At 44.7% G+C, this 22871-nt stretch overlaps 1 protein-coding gene across 1 annotated transcript in view; it reads left to right on the top strand.

The window, feature by feature from the left end:
• LOC142557638 (uncharacterized) overlaps positions 1–22871 on the top strand; it is a 65772-nt gene that overhangs the window by 6982 nt on the left and 35919 nt on the right. Inside the window, exons 3-6 of the mRNA XM_075669618.1 lie at positions 384–502; positions 10903–11081; positions 18787–19026; positions 20268–20340. Of these exons, the coding sequence (XP_075525733.1) occupies positions 384–502; positions 10903–11081; positions 18787–19026; positions 20268–20340 (611 nt within the window). The remainder of the gene's footprint in view (positions 1–383; positions 503–10902; positions 11082–18786; positions 19027–20267; positions 20341–22871) is intronic.

The following is a 22871-nucleotide window of genomic DNA, read 5'->3' as shown; positions in this document are numbered from 1 at the left end:
GGAAAATCCATTAAGCCACAGGCATCATGTTGTATGATATCTTAAGAGCAGGCTTCAGGCCAGTGAACCCCTGTATGATACTTCAAGGCATTGAGGCTGCCAGAGTCAAAACCCTCACTGTGCAGTGAACAAGAAGAATCAGAAAATCAGTGGCAATGTCATATGGATGTCTATTAAACTACATTAGCCCCTGATTGTCATTAACATTTTCATTACCAAATTTTACCTCTCAGAAAACAATTAGCCCAACTACTGTTCCTGATTTTAATCGAAGGGTCCTTTTAACATAAAGATCCTATTCTCAATTCCTCATACATATTCTGGTAAGCTTTATGTTGAGAAAAGGAATGATTCTCTTACTCTCTTACATGGTATTATTTCAGGACACCGAGAAAAACCAGCCACGTGGCTCGCAGCCCTGCCAACAAGAAAGTAGCAGAGAACCAGCTGAGGTGGCACTGGAGCTTCATGCTGCTGCAGCTCATACACCAAGTAATTTGAGGTAATGCCTGAGTGATCATGCACTGTGACAGTGTAGTCCACAAGCATTAAGGAGGACTTGCCTTGAGAAGAGGCTTTGTAAGCCAGAAAAGACACAAAAACAAAAGACGGGGGGCGGCGACGCCGTTTTGAAGTTCCCACACCAGCTCGTCGTGACATCATAGATTTTGATGGTGACTGTTCGGGCCTAAGTAGCTGTCTATCAATAAATTAGGACTGCATTGCATTCTAGATGAGCCGAAGACCAAACTTGGCAAATTTCAAGAACATTTACTGAGACACAGCCAAATTGCGAAAAGGTACTTTGAAATCCATGACGTCACACTGACATACCAGTACTGGGACGTTGGTGTGAAATTTAATAAATGTTACTGTAACCATTTTTCCTTCTAATAATCATTTTAGTACCGTGAAATTGAATAAAATATAGTTATGAAAGGATATTTCATCAGCCTAAACTGATTGCTTAGCTTTAGTGCCCCTTTAATGTTTGATAACTTGCATGGTTTCCAGCAGCGAATCTGGCAGCATGTTGTTTTTAGTGGAAACTTGCCATTGCCAAAGTTGCAGGCTGCGATGAATCACCAATTTTGTTCCTAGTTCTTACGAGGAAGTGATTATGTAAACTGAAGTGAACGCTAAACTAAATTTCTTTTCTCTCTATGTGCTTTCGTGGAAGCATTACACCTGCTCTAATGGCTGCTCCAAAACACTGAAGGTCATTCCCACCACTATATTTGCTTAAGCTAAAAAGTGCTTTTCAAGGCATGGAAACTTGGCGGATTCCATGAGAGATCAAACATGCATGTCCGCTTGAGATATTTATTTTGTCTGTTTCTTTTTTTTTTTTTTTTTTTTTGTGTGTGTGTTATGTAGACATACTCAAACTGCACGGAACTGAAAATTTCCTTCCCAAAAAGCGTTCCCTGCACCAAACAATTATTTGAAGGTGGCGTTGCGGGTGTCCTGCTACTGCTTATTGCAATATTTTTCAACTTCACTGCGGAATTCAGTGCAAACTGAAAAAGTTGTGTCAGAAGCCTTTCCTGCTCGTTTTATTATGCTTAAATGTAAATAACTTCCATGCGTTTTTTTATGCCGTACACAAAAGAAAAAAATACTTGGAAATTCTTAACACAGCCCAAATAGAGAAAAGTTCTTTTACTTGATCCGCATTTGTATGTTTCCTATTTGTCTCAGAAACTTGACAAGAGTGTCAAATATAGAATCTTTCCTTTGCAACATTCCTGCAAAAGATTGTGTTCCTACAAAAAATACAACATAAGAAAATATATAGTTAAATAAGCAAGCTTTTTCAAAAAAGCTCAATGTCAAAAAATAAAATAAAAAAAAGCCTCTGATCTCAAATTTAAAAAAAGTTTTAGATATAAGTCAGCTTATGTCAAGCAAAACTTGGGTGCGATATGTTCTTCATTTGCTTTATTCACAAAATATAACGCACCAAAGTGGCCGATGAGCTTGCTGGCTTTAGTGCCCCCCGAGGACTCATTCCGGTTTGTTAACGTTTACTCGCTATTTAAAAAAAAATGCGACGGTTGCCACACATAATGGATAGTTTACCTGTTTTTTATTGTGGTGAGAACAGTGAACATGTTTTCTGCTTTCTAAAGAGAACAAGCTCGACACTACTTGTGGTGCTCAAACAAATTTATTACGTGCCCTTTGCCGTTATTACTTAAAGGGCCCCTGAAATGGTTTGGACAAATTTTGTAGATGCGTAGGATACAGCTAAAGTTAATCATTCGGACCACAATTTGTGTGAAGCGTCTCATATTAAGAGAGCTACGGACAATTACAAGTTACCCTCTTCCATAGCCATGCATTTTCTCCTCAACTCGTTCGCCGAGTGATTGGGGCTAGCTCCGCCTTCACTGGCTCTGCGTCATGATAGCACGTCGTATCGTCTACTTCTTGTTCTCTAGGAGCGCGCGCGCGAAGCCTCTCCACCAGCTGCTTGGCAGTCGACCCCAAGCGACAGCTATCGAAGCAGTGTGCGTTGCAAGCATTCTGTTGCAGCACCAAATGTGTCTGGTATCTGGTAACCAGAGGCGAGCTGGGCATTTCAACGGATAGGTGGAGGTATAAATTCAAGCTGATGAAGGAACTTTAGCGTCGATGTACTTGAGCTGCCTGATCAGTCTGCATGGTCCAGCCACCCGTTGGTGCAGAGCTTAACCAGCCAAACAAAGAGCTAATATTGCTCTAACCAAGTGTAAAACATTTTAAATGTTTACAAAGACAATGTGTTAACGATTACGCTCCTGTGAAAAATTTACACCAGCAGGAAAGAAGAACACACTTCATTACTGCTACTGTGTTTGGTTGAGCTCTGTGCCACCAGGTGGCTGCACCATGCAGACCTTTCATCTTTGCACTTCAGCTCATCCCGTGAAACGGCACGGTCAAGTGGCGAGGCCCTGTCCCCTTGCGCTTGCGTTTACCCAAATACCGGGCTCTCGAAACGCTGTTGTGGTAGTAATCTTCTGGTGTAAAGTGATGGCCATGAACGCGCAAATCCTGGCGCTGATCGGATAGCGACAGTCCAATGCGCTACAGCCACTCCGCTCGTCTGCTTGCCTTGCAGAGGGACATGATGTCGCAGCTTGACATATTGCCAGTCGCTACGTTTGCAGCCCACAACGCAACAAAGTCGAATCATGGTGCTCGCGAAAAGACTGAAACGGACTCTGACCGCGGAGCTCTCATTAAAACGGAGCATGTTGTAACACAAGCAGACGACACTTGCTGTGTGCCGGAAGTGCTTAAGTGTAATGAGAAATTGTTCTTGTGCATTCTCTTTCTGTTACTTTCTTTTTATAGGAACAAATAACTAACATTCCAACTATTATGAACAACATTTGTTCCCCATAAAGTTGGAAAAATTATTGATGACGCGCCTTGGGCAGCCAATCAGATAGCTCGCCCTACTAACGTCAATGGGGCAAATGACGTCAAATTGATAGGGGCGGCTTAAAATTCAGCTGACTGATGTGCTGCGATCAGCAGCGATGTACATTTTTAAAACCTTATAATAAATTGCACGCTTTACGCGGAGCACTTAGATGCGTCAATTAATGATCAGAAGGGCTTACTCTAACAACTCGGTACGTTTGTACAAAATCATCAAAATCATTTCAGGGTCCCTTTAAAAATGTTCAATCACTATCAGCTGACTAGCGGCAGTTCTCACAACGAACAGCACATGTCCAGTTGAATGATCATAGGCACACATACACACATGCCATGACTGAATTACTGGAACTCTCAGCATTGACTTCCACTGTACTGGCTTCTGTTGACAATGCTTCTCGATGGCTGCAACAGGCACGTGAAGCAGGGCCACATTCTCGAGGTTGCTGATAAGTTGAGAGACAATCTTACACACCGATTAAATGGAAGTGGCACTTCCAGACCTCAGGTTGTGCAGGGAAGCTTCGTGCTTAACCAGTCCGCCCACTCTGTCACAGGCATTCTTTCTATGCCCAGTAGCAGAAAACAGCTTCCTCACGGATGTGATAGGACCTTGAAGCCTCGTACACTTGCTTCAAGCTATTTAACCAGCCAGCACATGCCGGACATTCTGTCACAGACGGCCCAGGTGTACTCACGCTTCTGTATGCCGCGCTTAAAGTTGAACATGTCTTTGTCACCATGACGCGTTCAATCTTGGCTTGTTTTCTCTTTCTGTAAGATTGTCTGCTGCATTTGTTAATTGAAGGTGGTGGCTTCACTGGTTAAACATCAGAAGAAAGATAGACATACCTGTTCAAGTCATCAATTGCTTCTTCCTCCTGAAGAAATGCCTTGTCTGCTTCATGGCAGGTCTCAGTAGATGAGGACAGGATTTCTTTGAGGCATGTAAAGTGGTGCTGGCAGACCTCGTCGGGGTCACAAATATCCTCAGCCTCTGGCAGTAGCTTCAGCAGGAAGGCAACATCGAAAACATTCACGCAATGAATTTTTTCAACCTTCTTGTTAACATGCAAATAATTGGCACAGAACACTTGGACCTAGCTGCATTGCGTGCATGCATTGCGTGTAGTGAACAGCGCCACACTCTTTCTGTCACTTTTTCTGTGTTGCAGTCATGGCTGAGGCTCCAGAATGCCTCACAGTTCTGTGCTTTTATGAACAAGGCCATCTAAAGCTTTTCACTGTGAAAATGTGTGGGCCACACACGTTGACTGGTGCCACCAGCGACCTTTGCGGTTCTCGGTGGGGGAAAGCATGTTAGCAAGGAGTTGACAAAACATGATAAATTAGGCAACTTTGGCAGCTTTTAGCTAAGTCAAGCCGCACTGTACTTTTCTGGACAGCTGAAGCACAGAAGTAAAATTCGAGGTGATATAAAGGAATACATTATCTGTGAATGACGTGGAAAACATGTGATAGCAGGAAACAAAATAAGTGGCTTAGGAAATGACTCGGATAATTTTTCTAGAAAGGTTATTTACGCACAGTGTGCGTCACACACAGTGGTACGTACCAGAAAAGGTTCTAGTATCCATTGCAAGGGGGGGGGGGATGAGGAGGGGATGCATGCAGCAAAGTAACACCTTCTGAGGCCATAAGTTGAGGCACTTTCTGAGGCCATAAGTTTGGGGGGGAAACTCGCGTTATATTCATGCAGATATAGTATGTCTGTTGTAGGCTGCATACTAAGTGCACATTAGAGGGCATACGCATGTGGCACAAATAAAGTCTGAAAATGCATATTTGCTCAAAACAAGCTACCAGAGTGAAGTTTTCTTGTAGCAAAGAAATTAGAGCTGTAGATTTACATACAGTGCATACTGATAAACAATCATCAAAGGCACTGAAGCCAGCATGCTCAACACTGGCCACTTTGGTCTGTTATATTTTGTGAAGAAACCAAATGAGGAACCATATCGCACCCATGTTTTGCCTGACATAAGTGAACTTCCATGCAAATTTTTTTTTTAACTGGGACCAGAGTTTTTCAAGAGGAAGTTTTTTCGTAAAAACTTGTTTAGCTATGTTTTTTTCTTATCTTGTATTTCTTATAGGAATGCAGTCTTCTGCAGGAGTGTTGAAAAGGCAACATTCTATATTTGACACTCCCTTCAAGTTTCTGTAAAATACAAAACACACAAAGGTGCATCAAAGTTAAAAAAATTTTCTAATTTGGTCCGTGTTGGGAACTTAAAAACAATTTTTTTATTTTGTGGACAGCATAAAAAAATAGGAAAGTTGTTTACATTTAACCTCTCTGAAATGAGCACCAAAGGTTTTTGACACTACTTGTTCTAATTCGCATTGAATTCAGCTGTTTAGTAAGTTCTTTTTTTTTCCGTGCTGGGCGCAGGCGCACTTTTTGGGAATAAAAATTTATATTCCGTGCAGTTTTAATATGCCTACTGTTACGTTTCGCCTACGACGCGCGGTTTAGCCGGCGCGACTGCAACAAAGCGGCAGACATTTTGGCCCGTTCGGCGTCGCCGCTACGCTCCCCGCCAGGCGTTTCCAGGCGTTTCCAGGCGTTTCCAGGCATGTTCCGATGCCACGTGTCTTCATGTGCGTGTGTGAGTGTATGTGCCATTGTGCCCGACCAGAGGCGCTACGAGAGCAGAAGTCACCTTCTCCTTCCAGTCATTGTGCCCGACCAGAGGCGCTACGAGAGCAGAAGTTACCTTCTCCTCCCAGTCTTTGTGCCCGACCAGCGGCGCTACGACAGTATGCGTCACCTTAACCCATTGTACAATCACGTGCTCGTCTATTGAGGGGTTCCTTCTTGCCCTCAACTGCGAGAGTATAAAAACAGCTGCCCCCGGACGCCAAAAGGAGGGCTCCGATTTCTTCTGTTGAGCAAAGTGCACTCCCGTCTCTCTACTTCGGTCAACCTGACCGCCAACTCTTTGCGATGTTAAAATAAACAAGTTGTTTTGTTGTTACCAGTCGACTCATGCTTTGCCGGGACCTTCGGATGCTTCCAGTTGTACCCCAGGCCGCCAGGCCAACGCTACCCTTGGGGCTTGCGACCCAGGTACAACCACGGGCGTCAGCGCCGAGTTCCCAACAAATCGTACCAGCGGGTACGACCACAACAACTCGTACCAGCGGTGCGATTCAAACACTACGTAACATAAAAAAATATCAGAAAAATAAAAATATCAAGTGGACATGCATGTTCGATCTCTCGTGGAGTCGCCCATTGGCTCCTTTGTAACATATGTTTGAGCTAGATGGATTGTAATCTATTTGTATGTGGTTTGAGCTGTGGTCATCTGTTCCTTGCCTAATCAGGTCCTCAGGCAGGTCATCTTGAGTGTCACGAGGTGCTGGGACAAGACTGAGACCAGTATGCCAAGGCCTCAATTCCAAAAACATAGCACTTGCACATCAGCTTTTCTTATTTGGTTCAAGCCTTGTGCCACATCCTCCTAACTTATCACACACTAGCAAGTCACTAGTCATCTTCTCTTGGGTTTCTCCTCAAACCGCCTTGTTTTTGTTTCTTTCATCTTAAGTGTTTTGGAATTGCGTTTTTCAAACTTATTCTTCCTTTTCATTTTAGTGTTGTTTCCCGCTGGCAAATGGCAGTGACATACAAATCTCTTCTGTATTCATCAGTTTTGTAAATGAAATGCTGTATAAAGGAATAATGGAATAATAGTAAAGTTTAAGAAACGACCACAATCGCATCATGTCATTCATACTATTTATGTTATGACAAACATGCCATGACAAGCATGTGATGTCTTTGATGTCGTGATGTGACATGTGCATGTCATTCATATCCTGGTATATATTGAACGAAAGAAACAACTACTTTATTTGATTATTTATATGGCGACATACATGTCATGACATGTCATTTGTGTTATGTATGCATGCATGTCAAGACCCCCCCATACCTATCCTGATATATTTCCAGTTGAAGAAACGGCCACGACAGAATCACAACATAGGAGGCTAGATAGACACACTCGAAGCACCTGAAGTTTGTAAACAATGCTTCGTATTAAAAAGGCTGAAAATAAAAAGTATGCCAAAATTATTAACAGAAATTTGGTTCTAACTGAAAGAAAGTAGATATTGGAGAGCAAAACGGGACAGAAAAAGAAAGGCGCACTTACGCACGAAAGGCGAAACACCGGTTGCAATAGCAAATTAGTAGACAGCCACAATAAGCAAGGATAGCAGTTTTATCAGCCGCATAAACTTGTAGACACTCGCTTACTAACTAAATTAACAAGCATGGTAGCATGCACATGTAAACATGCACACACCACACTCGATGACTGCAGACACTCGCTGTCAAAACGCTGGCATGAGGAAGCACAGCAGTGGCAGCAGTGAGCGAAGGGACATTCGTGCTGTCTATCACTTCAATGTAAACTAAGTGGCGAGAATACAGCACATGGAAAGCTATGAGCTGTCAGCCCACATAGACTCTGCCCCCAAAGCAGATCGCTTTCAAGATAAAGCCCACACGGTCACACCATACGCAGTTGCTGCTGAAGTACAACCTTCCCCCCACCTCCCCTCCCTCTGGTTCCTTGTGCGCAACGGAAGACGGCGTGCTTCCTCTCCGATTTCCTCCTTTGCACATGCAAGATTGAGCTGCGATCGTCGGCTCACCCTTGCATGCTTTCACTCGCACACACAGCGTACAGCGACAGTGTTATCACCCTTGTACTTTATATGGGACATCACGGCGACAGCAATGGCAAAAATGTGCCTTGAGTGTGCATATATTTCCTATCACAATAAAATTGTTTATGCTTAGCGATCTTTTTTGGCAGTTGAGTGATTTTGACATTCCATCGTACAAGTCCAGCATACATTTAGCACAGATTGCATGCATGGATAGATAAGGCAAGGTATATTTGCATCTGATAAGGCATAAATTGATTGTGTGAGTATCATGACTATATGAAATTAAGGTTTCTTCCTGTTACAGCTAAGTGAAGACTTAATGATATTGTTACAAAAGGAGCATGGTGCTGATACCTGCATATGTGAATGAGGCTGAGGAGTGATAGAATGGCCATGTCAATGAGAATAGCATGCTTCACAGATTAAAGTCCCCTCAACTCTGTGCCAAGCATTCCTGCCTCATTTGGTAGAAGCATTGGGATTATAGAAACCATCGACAAACAGATGCCCTGCTAAAGTGATTTTATTTTTGAGATCTATTTGAAGATTTTCAATTCAATTCAGTTTGTTTTTCATTCATAATAATTTGTACAAAAAAACTGTTGGGCCAGTAGCTGAAGACTAGTGTAGGCCCATAGTCATATATGTAGCGGCAGCAACAAAGTCAAGCGCATATCTAGTTATTAGTGATACAATCTAATACAGTTAGGTTGATACATACAATTAAAAACAATACAAAAAGAAAACAGTGCATATCAATCATGAGTAATAAAACAGAACTGTTAGGAGAATACAAACACAAAAAAACAAAGACAAAATAGCATATAAGAAATGCAAAATATAAGAATAGCATAGGAAATAGCAGAAATAGCAGTGCTAAGTGAAGAAAAACAGAGGAGCAACTTGTGAGGGAATTGAAGGCTCTTCTTGGTCTTCTATGTGATCAGCCTATTGACGAAAATGGCTGACATGGAGAACACCACAAATAACAACAAAGTAGTCGAGTCAAGAGTGTTTCCTGAGATGGAAGCATGCCCAAAAACAAACTGCAAGAGACACCAGCACCGACAATGGGCAAGGCTGAGAAAGCTCCTTGACGAAGGGAAACATATGCTTGGCCAGGAATAAGAGAGTGCACTAATTTCATCAAGCATCAGTGAACATAATTGGCATGACATCTTGACTCCCATTGCTTGATGCTGCCTGAACCCCATATCGGTTTGCAAGAGCACCTGAAGAGAAAGGAAGATGATGTTGAAGGAAAGGTGGGATAAAAATGGTGATAGAGTGCAGATGAAATCTCCATGAAACTGGCATAACTCGTGTGTGCTGGCAATATTTTCCATCTTTGTTTCATTTTTTGTACACTGATATAATTGCTAAGTGTCCTCCATACAGATGTTACCCAGTGTACTTGGCAATGCTTCTGATCTTTTTTTTTTTTTTTTTTTTTGGTACATTCACTCTGTTGCACACAGGAAAAAAAATAGAGACCATAGCACATAACGCTGTCTAGAGGTATCACAAATTGTCTAGCCCACTCACATTGAACCCATATATTCTGAATTATTGCATTTATCTGACAGAGAAAATATCCCCTTGAAACTTCCATGTACTAAAAGTACAGGAGCATTGCTAGGGTTGCAATGTGGGCTTGTTGGTAATGCATATTCAAGGGGTGTACGGTGGTGCAATTAAAAGACGGGACAAAAGAAGACACACAGGTACACACACAGCAAAATGGTGAAGACTTGCTGTGTGTGTACTTGTGTGTCTTCTTTTGTCCTGTCTTTTAATTGCGCTACCGTACACCCCTTGAAGGAGCATTGCACACTTATTTTGAGCTGCATACAACAGCATATTTAACACATTGACTAGTGTGAAGGGCTGTGCAAAAGTGCACTTCCATTGGCAGTTCAGTCATGCTGCCACTGCCCGAATCGGCCTTGACCACTTCTTGCATGTGAGGACATTCTTGAGTTATCTTTCAGAGTAAGTCTGTGAGATCATTTAAGCCCGTGTTGCAATTGGATTGCTTTCAGCTGCAGCTTGAACCCATGTAGCTGTGACATCTTGGAGTTCTTTAGCCATTGAGTCTCTTACAATACTAAATAGAGAAAAATCTGGCCACCACAACCTGTGCCGTGAAATCGTGGGAATGACAGGATATGGGTGGTTCAGCTTGTCTTGCACATAGCTTGGCCTAAAACATGTCCATGGCTGTGCAAATAAAGCTTTTGTAGAGTGAAATCTTTGTAAAAGTCTTGGTTCTCCCATAAGATATGTTGCATTAATGTTTGCTAACATATGGTACCAGTTGCGGGGCTCAAAAGGCCTTCCTGTGCCCCCATCCCCACCTTACATGTGATGATGGCGTCAAGCTTGATCTCTGAGAACTGTTGCCCTGGTAGGAACATGGCAAATATGGCTAGCTCGCCATAGCTACTTTCCCCAAAACCGTGCTCTGTCTCCCAGAGTTGTCTCACAAGCAAGCACAAGACTGAGACACACAATTGGCCTTCCCGTGATCATCTTCTGGGTGCACTCTCCCCCTAAATTTAAAACTGCTGAGACTTCCTATTTGGCCTGATGCTCCACAGGCTCACTAAAATTATTAAAAAAATTTTTTGTTCTCTTACTGTGTGCTAATAATGATGTTAAAGTTGCAGTGAGGGGGGTAAAGGTTAAACAGACATAATTAAGTGGTAGCTGAGGGAATTATGGGACACCTTATGCTAGCCCTGTGCTTTCTGCATACAGGTCTGCTGAGGAAGCCAACCCTGCTGTTGTTCCACAGGCTGCCACACTGTCCAGAGATGTTCCTTGGACACTACAAACCACGATGCACAGCGCTTGCATTGCCAGCGCTGCTACATCTGATAGTAATGCTACTTTAGCTGTTGTGGGCGTGCCTGTTTCTGGCCAGGCAACAAATTGTGGTAAGACTTTTGATTCTGATAGTGTGATTTTATGCAACTTGGTGTCTGTACAACCTCAAAACAAGAAACAACCACATGAAGCCAACAGACAATGAATCCAAGAAAATATTAGGGAAAAGCAATCATTTTCTTAAATTGAAGAGCAAAATTAATTATGAATGAGGGCCATATTTGCAGTAAGCATCATGATTTCAATAAATAAGAAGGGAACTTTAAGTCTAAGAAAAGACAACTTGCTGCTGGTAGAGCCAAACCCGCAATGTGACACGTGTGTTGTTCTACCAATTGAGCTACGGCAGTGGCTGTTCCCATGTCCACTTTCTTGTTTTTTGTCTGTTGGCTTCATGTAGTTGTTACTGAGGGTCGAGCACCTCAGTCTCCCTTATTCTTCTTTCTCACTAAAACAAGAAAGTTGCGTGTTATGGCTGTTCCACAATGTTCTACTAGCTGGGAATGGCAACATGTGATAGGTGGGAATTTGCAAGTTACCTGAATTTAATACTAATAAATGAATATTCTTGTAAGTGCTCTACAGCAGGCAGTTTGTACCACTGAAAACAAGTAGCCACCACCATGCCTGCACGCCTGTGTAGTGTGTGAAGCTGAAACCAAGCTAGCAGCAGTTGTATTCAGTAAGCAGCACTGGCTGATAGCTGCTGAACATTGTGTTTACTGAGCGTTGTGTGTCTAGTTAGAGGGATAATGTGCACAGTCATTCACTGCAGTAGCTGTGATCAGTGTTGAAGACATTTAACTTATCAGGACATTTTAAGTTCTTCATTCTTTCCTGCACCATGGCTGCCTATGTATGAGACTGTTTTCTGTACACAGGTGTTTTATGTACACAGGTGTACCATTAGATCCAGAATGTGTAACAAAATTAGGTAGCAGAGAAAAAATTTAGAGAATAGGCTCATTACTGTGGTTGTGCAGAGTCACATAAGGGGTTCTTGTGGGTACTTTACGGGCTTCTTGGAAAAATCCAAGGACATCCAAGCACTTCTTATGAGTTGTGAATGTGAAAGCAGTAACGTCCAATTGAACGCCACTGAACGGTCTTTTGAGTTATGAACTCCCCACGGGCAAGCAAGCGAGCGCATTGTGAGATTCTTGGCGCGTTCAGGATTTGCCCATGCCAGGGTGCAGTTAGAATGCAGGCAAGAGCTTGTATGGACAAGGAACACGCGGATAACACAAGCAACCAGAGAACAGCATCTGCACGCAGCATCGCAATGCTGTATCTGCTGCATCGAGGCGCTCTGGTGACATTGTGTTGCGGTGACGCCCTCTTTCCTTATTTAACACCTGGTGCACCGCTGCAGCAGCAGGTGTTCCGATTCGTCCGCTCTGCCCCATTGAGGCACATTTGTGACGTGGCATCGCAGCCAGTGGGAATTTACGTGCCGTCTCACTGCTACAAACAACGCCAGCTTTTTCACTTAATAGGCCATTTGATGCTTTCACATCAAACGGAGTTTGCATCACTACGCCACCAGGCCTTCTAACCATTAATTTTGGTACAGCTAGAATAACAGAACTGAATCTTGTGTTAGCAAATACAGTTAAACCTCAAATATAATGAAGTCAGTAAAATTGGCAGTTTACTTCATTATACTGAAATTCGGCCTTTTATGCAAATAAATGCAGTCGCCGACGGATTTTTTTTGCACAGAAAGGACTGCAAAATGTTTTAATTATCTGGCAATAGAAAAAAAAGAATTTCAATGAAACAAAAAGTCACTTTGTTGACTTTGATAGTCGGTGTACAAAGCTGCGGTTTCATGTCATGTTGATGATATCTTCACATTGGCAGTACGAAGCAAATCCTGCAAAGCTTTTGCATCTACTCCGATGTTGCTACTGATAGTGTCTCCGCAGTGGGACGGCGCTATCAGGAAGGGTGCAAGCAGAGTGAAGCGAATGCTTTGTCTGCCTCTCACTTCAATGCATCTCCAATACTCAAGATTACACAACCTTCATCCCTAAACTTGCGGGAGCACAGCGCACATGAAGCCAAGGCCATATCAGGTCACCCTGACTTTGCACCCACCTCAGATACCACCAAGATAGAGCCACGCATGCGCTCAGCCACACTGACAGCCATGTGACCAAGCTAGAAGAGAAGCATGCTCGCCTGCCTCCCACTCCCTATCTTACAGCACACTTGATCACGCTACCGCATGCTACCCCTGTAGGAGTTGAAGGACGGACTTCGGGATGAAAAACAAACTTGGAGGATTTATTTTACATTATATACAGAGAGGTGAGAGTCAAGTAACAGTCCTACAGTTATTACGGGCCGGCAGCAACTCGGACGCTGCGGCCCGCGGCAAGAAGTTCGAGAGAGGTCAATCAAGGGAATGCTCCAGAATCTCTGGAATGCTCCTTTTAAACCCTTCGAGGACTGGAAGTCGCGTCATGTTCGGCCAATGGGAGAGTCCGCTCAGATGACGCCATTTTCGGCCAATGGTTGGCGCCCGTGTCGCGGTGTCACACCCGGCAGCTCTCTGCGGTCTTGCCTTGCAGACTTGCAATGCGCTCTTCAAAGGCGGAGAAGGGTCAAGCAGTGAATAGCTACCGGCGGCGTACGACCTTGTTTGCACGTGAACTTGTGGCCTTCAACTTGTTGGCTCGAGCGCTCCTCTGGAATGTGCTTTCCGTGTTTCTGCGCTTCTCAATTAGTTGTGCTGCGATTCGATGTGGTCTGGGGGAACTCGAAGTAGGCACAGGAAACAGTTCCATATCTAACAGCTCGTCCTCGCCCCGGTTGTTCTGAATGGCCGGTGAACTCAATTCGCCGGTCATGAGGAACGCTGAAAGAACCTGCAGGGTATTGGTGTCGAGCCTCGTTTGACGAACTTCGGCATCTTGGGCCCTGGAGAACATACATCAAACAAACAAAACAACACAGCGCTGCACCACGCGTAAGCGCAGGCTCTTCACCCCTGACTCGCCAGGCTATTACTGAGTCAAAATCAACCCTGATCTTTTATTTCCCCAATTTTGACAAAGCAGTTCCAACCACCCTTCCAAACAGCTATCCATTTCTCTTCCAATGCCGACAAGACCAGAGTACTATTGTTGTTGCAAAACAAAGTGTCGTTGACGATGCAAACAACAAATGAAAACAGCCAAACATAACTTAAATGGCCTAACTACACGGACAGCATGTTTCCAATCTATCGCAGTGGCGTACTTATCGCACGTATTGGTGCCACTGAACAATCTGGTCAACCTCACAAGTACGTAATCACAAGCGCACTAGCCTTGTGGTCACTAAACAGAACGCGTACTTGCGTTGTAGGCAAACTTTTCATTTACGCTTACTCACGTTTCTTCCCTGAAAGTCCTACAGGACACGTGACTTAAACGAACAATTAAACTTGCGGGACTTGCACACTCCGCAGAACCCTTAAAATAATGCGTCTTTTAATAACTCGTTCCACGCATACTTATCTGAGAAGTCAGAATACGGCTGCCCTCACAACACACACGAGCAACCCAGTCATAAATCTGCTTCCTTCCGTCCACACAGGACACGCGCTAATGGAACTTAGAACGCTTCTCCGTGCAAATCAGGCACTTACTGAAAACCTACGCGGTTAACCTTAGAAAATAAAAAAACGCTTATAAAAAAAAGAAGGTTAACTAGAACACACGCGCGTTACCATAGGCCTTTCGACGATAACCTTGACACTCAGGTTACTTGCACACAAGAAAAAAGAAAGCCTATTTACTCATTAATTAACACTCGCGAGACTACATGTTTACACAAACCTCATCTTTCAAATCTTGGAGCTTCTCAAACGAAAACACAAACAAAGCTCAAACCTTACACATTGAAAGAAATCCTAGTCTCAATTCGCGAAAACTTTCCGATGCTCAAAATAAAAAACAAACTTCATTTCTACGGAAGCGCTCTTGGCCTCCCTTTCCAAGCGCTTATGTCTGACTCATACTTTGAGTCGGACTCGAGGTGGTCGTGGTTTGAAAGCTACGCTGGCTGCCGAGGAACAACAAAAGGGCTGACTCACTATCAGCTCCCCCAAGACGTTACGGTCTCCTGCCAATTTGCGTCCTGGCGCCCCGCTTTCCTCACAAACTCGATTGACCGCGTCGCTACTCCCCACCTGGTCTCGTCCTGCCACCTTGCACTTCTTCGTACTGCACGCTGAGCTATGAAAAGAACTATGGAACGACGAGGTGTTTAACAGCCCCGTGCCCTTTGTCCGCGTCCGTGCAGAACATGCTTCGCGGTCCCCCTTTGACCGGTGGCTCGAACGTTTTGGATGCGTCAACATGGTCCGTGACGACCGCACCCTTTTCCTCGCGCCGTGCCCTTTTGGGTTTCTCGCCATCTTTGGCGGCGCTACATTAGTTACCGTCTTTCGGTCTTTACCGCGCTTCTTTTTACGGCGCTTTCTCTTTGCACTCGCTTTCATGTCGCCTTCTCGTGCCTCGTGCTGGCCGGTACACATTTCGTCGGCCCGGATCGGTCTCTTACCCGCACAGTCTGAGTGATTTACATTTAAATCTACTCTCACTTTGCCTCGACTGGCGGACAGCTCAACCGACTCTGGCACAATGCAGCAGGCTTTACTCGAGTTAGACAACTCGCACTCTTGCGAACTGCCCTCTACTACATTGCCCAGCTCACGCTGTGCATCGGCACACAGCCCGTCGGTATTGGTCGCTGTCTCACGCGCACAGTCCGAATGATTAATAACTGAATCATCCCTATCTGGGCTATCTAGACTGGCGGAGAGCCACACCGATCCCTGCACAATGCAGTTGTTCTCTCGTGAGCTACGGAGCTCGCCACCCCGAGAACTATTCTCAACTGCATCGTCCAGCTCGCACTTCACTTCTGCACACATATCTGGCTCTACATGGGTGCTCGCGTCTGTCGGGTCAGCAGTGCCCTTTTCTTCGCTAGCAACCTCGCTAACATTACCAGCGATGCACACGCGCAGTAACTGTGCCAATTTGTTCGCAGCTGGCCTAGCTGTCTCTACAGTCATCTGTTGGCACAGCACCTCGTCGCTCTCCTTGCGGCCTTTAACGGCCTCTGTTGCCACTAAGGCATCGTTAGCAGCTAGCCTTTTCCCTTCACTTATGAATCTGCAGCCAATCTCACAGGCACTACTCTTCTCGTCGGCTTCTGGCGAAAATCCGCTCGATGCTGCCTCATTCTTTCGCTCTGTACTACCTACAGAATTCTCAGACAGCCGTTGTCTCTGTGCCATTAACTGATCACAATACTGTATCTCTTTGATCAGTGCTGCCTTCTCTCTCTCATACTTTTGTTCACGCTCACGCTTACGTTCCTGATACTCACGTTCGCGTTCATTCTCACGTTCGCGTTCATTCTCACGTTCGTGACGCTCACGCCTAAGAGGAAGTTCTTGAAGCTCACGCTTCCGTTCATTCTCGCGCTCTTCACGCTTACGCTCACTCTTACGTTCACGACGCTTACGCACACGTTCACGACGCTCACGCTCCCGTGGTTCCTGTACCACCTCCCAAGCAAGCTCAATGCTTTTGTCATCATTGCCACTATCGTTAATCGCCTTTATGATAGCTGGCGTTTTCATCCGTTCGTCCGCCTCAACTCCCAAATCGTCGCACACCAACAACAAGTCTAACCTCGTCAACCTTCTAAGATCCATGGCAGCTGCCCCAACAGGTGGTTAGAACTGTTTTCCTTAATTTGTGCAAACACACAATGCAACAAACTCCCGATTCCCAGAACAATCAAAATGAACACACAACATTTGAGTCTGGCGAATCAAAAGGAAAAAAACCACGCGCTCACTTACGGTTGCAGTACCCTGCCATCCGGTTCATTTGTCCGCTGTTCCCGGTTCCTCCGGACTCCCTGGGTCGAAGGCGGGCTCTTCTTCGGCACTCCCAGTTTCTTCGGACCTCTTTCGACGAAGGCTCTCACTTCTTCGCTCTTCCCGGTTCCTTAGGATCTCTCTCGACGAAGGTTGATCTGTAGCGCTGCCACCAGCTGTTCCATTCGGAGGCGATCCCACCGCTGCCACCAGTTGTAGGAGTTGAAGGACGGACTTCGGGATGAAAAACAAACTTGGAGGATTTATTTTACATTATATACAGAGAGGTGAGAGTCAAATAACAGTCCTACAGTTATTACGGGCCGGCAGCAACTCGGACGCTGCGGCCCGCGGCAAGAAGTTCGAGAGAGGTCAATCAAGGGAATGCTCCAGAATCTCTGGAATGCTCCTTTTAAACCCTTCGAGGACTGGAAGTCGCGTCATGTTCGGCCAATGGGAGAGTCCGCTCAGATGACGCCATTTTCGGCCAATGGTTGGCGCCCGTGTCGCGGTGTCACACCCGGCGGCTCTCTGCGGTCTTGCCTTGCAGACTTGCAATGCGCTCTTCAAAGGCGGAGAAGGGTCAAGCAGTGAATAGCTACCGGCGGCGTACGAACTTGTTTGCACGTGAACTTGTGGCCTTCAACTTGTTGGCTCGAGCGCTCCTCTGGAATGGGCTTTCCGTGTTTCTGCGCTTCTCAGTTAGTTGTGCTGCGATTCGATGTGGTCTGGGGGAACTCGAAGTAGGCGCAGGAAACAGCTCCATATCTAACACCCCCAACGTGGGAAGACTATGCACATAAAGCCACCAACCTTTTCAGCTCACACTCACATGCTTTTCCTTCGCACCCACAGCATGCAGCGTGGAAGGTGCTATATGGTATTATTGGATGCGGACATTATATGGAGCATGACGGCGAGAGGGTCTTGCTGCTACGCTTTGGCAGCCACTCTCTCTCAAACGTTGCGCGATTTGAGAGATGCATTCATGAGCAGCCGCATGTAATTCAACCATTTGACCATCTGCATCCGTGGCAGTTTCCACTTATTGCCTTATTATCCCTTGGCAGCGGCAGTGAAATTTCATTATATTGAAATCATATATAAACACACTGTTATATTAAAGTTCGAAATACATGGTGTTCTATGGATGAATAAAAAGTTAAATACTTTATTATATCAAAAATTTCGTTATATTGAGGTTCAACTGTAGTACAAATGTTCCATTGTTTCTATTGAGGTGAAATAATTTATTTGGCTGGTGAACTTGTCTATGACCATTGTTACAAATGAATAAATATTTGAACAGTGGCGATGAAAAAAGATTTACACAAATGTGCAACAACCCGAGTGGCAATGTTGCCAACCAGTTACGCAATGTTGCCAACCAGGAACAGGCAAATAGCGCAGGTGCTGTGGTCTTCCCATGTTTGCAACTTGGGGCCGGTTGACAGTTGTCTACAAGAATGTTCGAGTAATTGTGCTTCCATATCAGGACCTTTCCATCTGGTGTTCGTGTACTGGCCAGCCGTCATACTTCCTAAGCTGCAACTGTCAACTGAACTACCCTTGAGAGCGAGCAATGGGAACGGCTTGGTAGTCTTACTAGCAGTATGTCTTCAGCTGCAGTGCTGCATATTGTAATTTTGCTGCTGCGATCACTGATCACTTGTGCTAATCTTTTTCTGTTGCCACTGTACAGTGCATATTGCACTGGAGTTGGTGGCACCACCAATCCATAGTTGTTTTTTCATAGGCATGCATCCTAAAAATGTTCATTAGCTTATAGCAGCTCCTCTATGTTCTCTTATTGCACCTACAGGAGGGATGTTCTCTTTGAACAATAAATCTGATGAACTTCCTTGCAGGTACGCTGAGACAGCGTGGACCAGAGCAGGCTTCTGTCGAACATGCCATCTTGAGATGCAGCCAGCCAGGGTGTAGCTTTACTTGCCGATATAGAAAGGATCTGCGAAGGCACAGCCGCATCCATACAGGAGAAAAGCCTTACAAGTGTCCTGAGTGCTCAAAAGAGTTCAGCCGGTCAGACAAAATGGCCAATCATCGGCGAAGGCATTCGGGGGAAAAACCGTTCAGCTGCAGTCAGTGTAAGTTACCTTACTTTTTCTTAAGGGCGGACGTGGGTCTTAGAACCTGACAACCATTGCCTTGCGAGCATAAAGAATGCATTAACAAACAAACCAAGTGCCTGCTGCAATCATTAAAAGCATATGCTCCCTGTACAATAACTTGCCAGTTTTCACATTTGCGAAGCTACTGCTTTCCCACATAGCATTGGCATCACTATTGTTAGTATTGATGCCATTAAATCTCCACAATAATTCTTATGCAAGATCTGACTTTAAAAGTTGGGAACTAGGAGCGAGGTGCACAACTTGTATATTTAAGAGTTTCTTACTCTCAGTAATTATGCTAAAAATTGCATATTATTACTTTCATTTGTGTTCATTAAGGTGCTTCTTTGAAGTTTCACACAAGAATGCTCAAGGACTGTCTGAACAATTATAACTGCTTTGCATCTATTCAAAACACCAGTGATCGGGCTACAATTTTATTTAGCATGGTATACGGACCACTGCATCTCGAAATAAAACATTAAAGCATAAAAACATCGAAAATGAGCACATTTGTAGCTGTACCAAATGAGTTAATTTGGAGGTATATTTGGCTGCACAATGGTTATCCGCTGGGTAGCTCACTGGTTATGGCACTATAGAGCTGTGAACTAGGCACAGTGCTTGATTCTTAGCCATAGTGGTTGCATTCTGCCTGCTCTTGCCTTTTGGTAGGTGTGGGCTTTTCCCTCATTGTTATTTAATTTTATTTCAATGCAGAAGATCTTGGATTGATTTGGAACGCACAAATTCTCATGTATGCTGCTGGGTGCTTACTAAATAACTGGAAGTGGTCAAAATGGATCTGGAGCTCTTCACTACAGCATCCCTCGTAGACCTCACTGTGTAGCTTTGGGTCATTAAACAATGGCCGCTTTAACTATTTACTCATTTCATTTGATAGTTCAACATTCAGGTAATACTGAATGAACAGGCTTCTTCTGTAATTTAAATGGTTGGAGCACAAGTGTTTTAATTGTCAAAGGCTTGTTGTTAATCTCCCTTCACAAAATTAAGCATGCTTTATTTTGCATGTAGGATATACCAAAATACCTTGTTAGGGCAGCATAGTTTGGATGCAGGCCACCATACACCTTCTGCTTAAACCAGTGAGTTGGTTGAAGTGTTACACTTGTCTCTTTTTCCGATGTTGCAGTTCTTTTTCTATTCAGTTTTGAAAAGTCCAATGCAGAAATCTCTTGTGACACATGCAGGTGATTATGCTGCTGCGGACAGGTGGGCATTGAAGATGCATCAGCGAGTGCATATTGACGACAAACCATATAGGTCAGTCCATTGGCATGTATTTTAACTGCGTAGACTGTGGTGGCTCTACACTTTTCAAAGGAGTACTAACCATCCCAAGTTTGAGCTTAGCGAGCCACAGGACCATGTAAGCTGTTGCTGTGCGAGTACTGTGTGCTGCTGTGTGCGTGTGCTCAGCCTCCAATGGGCACCGAGTGTGGCACTACAAGAAGCACAGTAGTGTCCAAGTTAACAAAGGACGGGTTTATTTGCACTTAACCTCTTGTGACATCTGACACTGTGCAAATTCTCCAGTCCTGGGTGTCATGTGAAGCAAAGGTTCCCACACCAAGGGCAAATAACACAGAAGAGGCGCAGCTAGTATATTGCTACGGAAGGAGAGCACCCCACTGCACAACAGAACAGAAAAGGAAGAATGCTCCCCGTGGCTGTGCTGTGTACTCTCGCAGTGACCAAAGGGCCTGTTTGCAAGAATACGGGGAAATCTTTGTCAGTACTAGCAACAAGTGTGGCCTGTTTGAGTATAGGACCATGCACAAGCACTGGGCACCACTCTTCAACTTAGAGTTTGGAAAGGAGCAATCTAAGTTAGGGACTCACCATAGGTAGAAGGCACTGTGGACAAGCTTATGTTCAAGCAATTCCTAAGGGGCTGTTTGATAAAAAAAAAAGCATGTATGCACCTTTCGCTGTCCTGGAAATTTCTCTTCGATGTGGGCACAATGGGCGCGGCTAGAAGAGTGAGTGCAGAGACCACTCTGAACCAGTCATGCGTGACCAGAAGAGTTGAGGGCTCAGTTCCCGCCAAAAACCGTTCAGTGGAAACTTCTCACAATGCGGAGCAACATTTTAAGCCCATCCCAGCCGTCACCCCATCGCACCACAGGCGGGGAGCAGAGAGGAGCAGGGGCTGAAGGAAAGGGGAACGCTTGTGGAAAAGCGATGAGGCACACCATAATCCTCACTGGACCAAACTTTAGGGTGGAAAATTTACGAAGTAACCAAAAAAAACTGCACTATGAAGGCATTACTCTAGAGGCAACAAAATAATTGCCATATCTAGTACCTTATTTGCACAAATCTAACACGCACATTTCCCAAAAATGCCTCCGAAAATTGCCCGCGCATTACAATCGGAAATGAAACCAAAACTGCATTCTCAGCATTGGAAATAGTGTATGTACTGTCATAGCCGTCAGACAGTGTCATTACCATCCTGAGATGGTGGCAGAGCATGTTTTCTTCAAGGTTGCTGTGGGACGAGAGCTTCTTTTTCGTATTTGCCTGAGCGTCATGCATATGCGCGAGTTGCAGAGGGACGTCTGGCAACCTTTGCTGGAGACTTTTGCGAGATCTCGGGACTTTTTGCTGGGGACTCTTGCTTCTAATGTGCATTTGCCTAGGTACTGAAGAGAACAGCTCACTTTGCTTAATCCCGTGCACAGTGATCCTGTGTAAGTGTGGCTTAAAGTTCCATCCAAACGGGACCATAACAGGTGATACAGAGTTTGTAATGGCGAAGCAGCAGTTGTTTGTTGTCAATGGGGTGGCCCATGTCACTGTGGCACACATAGCCTAAGGTTTGCCACTTCATCTTCAGTACTCTGCCAGTGCCACAGTCATCAACACCAGGAGGAACGCGTGCCACATGGGCACATTCTGCGCATGCACAACCCAGCTATTAACAAGAACTTAAGTAAAACCTGAAAATTAATATTTTACAACGAAACGAATTCGTAGTAACAACATTGGCCTGGAGCCATTAGAACGGCATCTACCCGACCCCCCCTGTGCGCTTTGCTCCCCTTGGCAGAAACTCTCCGTGTCAGGCTTGGTGGGGAAGCATATATAAAGAACAACTACTGCAGAAGTCAAAGGGGGAAATGATATAGTAATGATGCAAATAAAAAAAAAAATTAGGAATGCCTATTCAACATGCGATTCGTACTACAGACCTCCCAATCACGAGCGCAGCGTTGTGACCACTACCACACAAAATACACTGAGAGAGCACGTTTATTCCTGATTATTTACCGTATTCACTTGCATAATGATCGCACTCGCGTAATGATCGCACCCCTGAATTTTGTCGTCAAAATTCAATCTTTTTTTCTTTCCCGTGTAATGATCGCACCCCGAACTTGCCGCAGCGATATGTTGTGTGCCAAGTCTAGCTAATGATGATTGCGCTTACGATCTGTCAAATGCTGTCGAATGCTAGCAAGCGACTCTTCAAGACGTACCAAGCGGTCTGCACCAAACATTCCAAACATTCTTAAGCAGATGCCCTAGTTCATTCCTTTCATCACTTTCTGCACTTCCATGAAAAAAAAAAACTACAACCAAACTTGCCTTGGCTTTATTACTTGTAGGCTTTAGAATGGCTGTGGTCAACAACAACAAAAAAGGCGCCTTTCGATTCTCTTCTGCACTCGTGGGCACACAACAAATTGCGAGCGGCAACGATAGTGGCCACATTTACACTGATACGTTAGAAGTGTACCTTATTCATACGCCGACACTTGTAACACAGCTAAGGTATTCGCCCACCC

The sequence above is a fragment of the Dermacentor variabilis genome, chromosome 1 (assembly GCF_050947875.1).
Source record: "Dermacentor variabilis isolate Ectoservices chromosome 1, ASM5094787v1, whole genome shotgun sequence".
Lineage (NCBI taxonomy): Eukaryota > Metazoa > Arthropoda > Arachnida > Ixodida > Ixodidae > Dermacentor > Dermacentor variabilis.
Note: the sequence above shows the minus strand (reverse complement) of the source record. Positions and strands in the feature narration are given on the sequence as shown.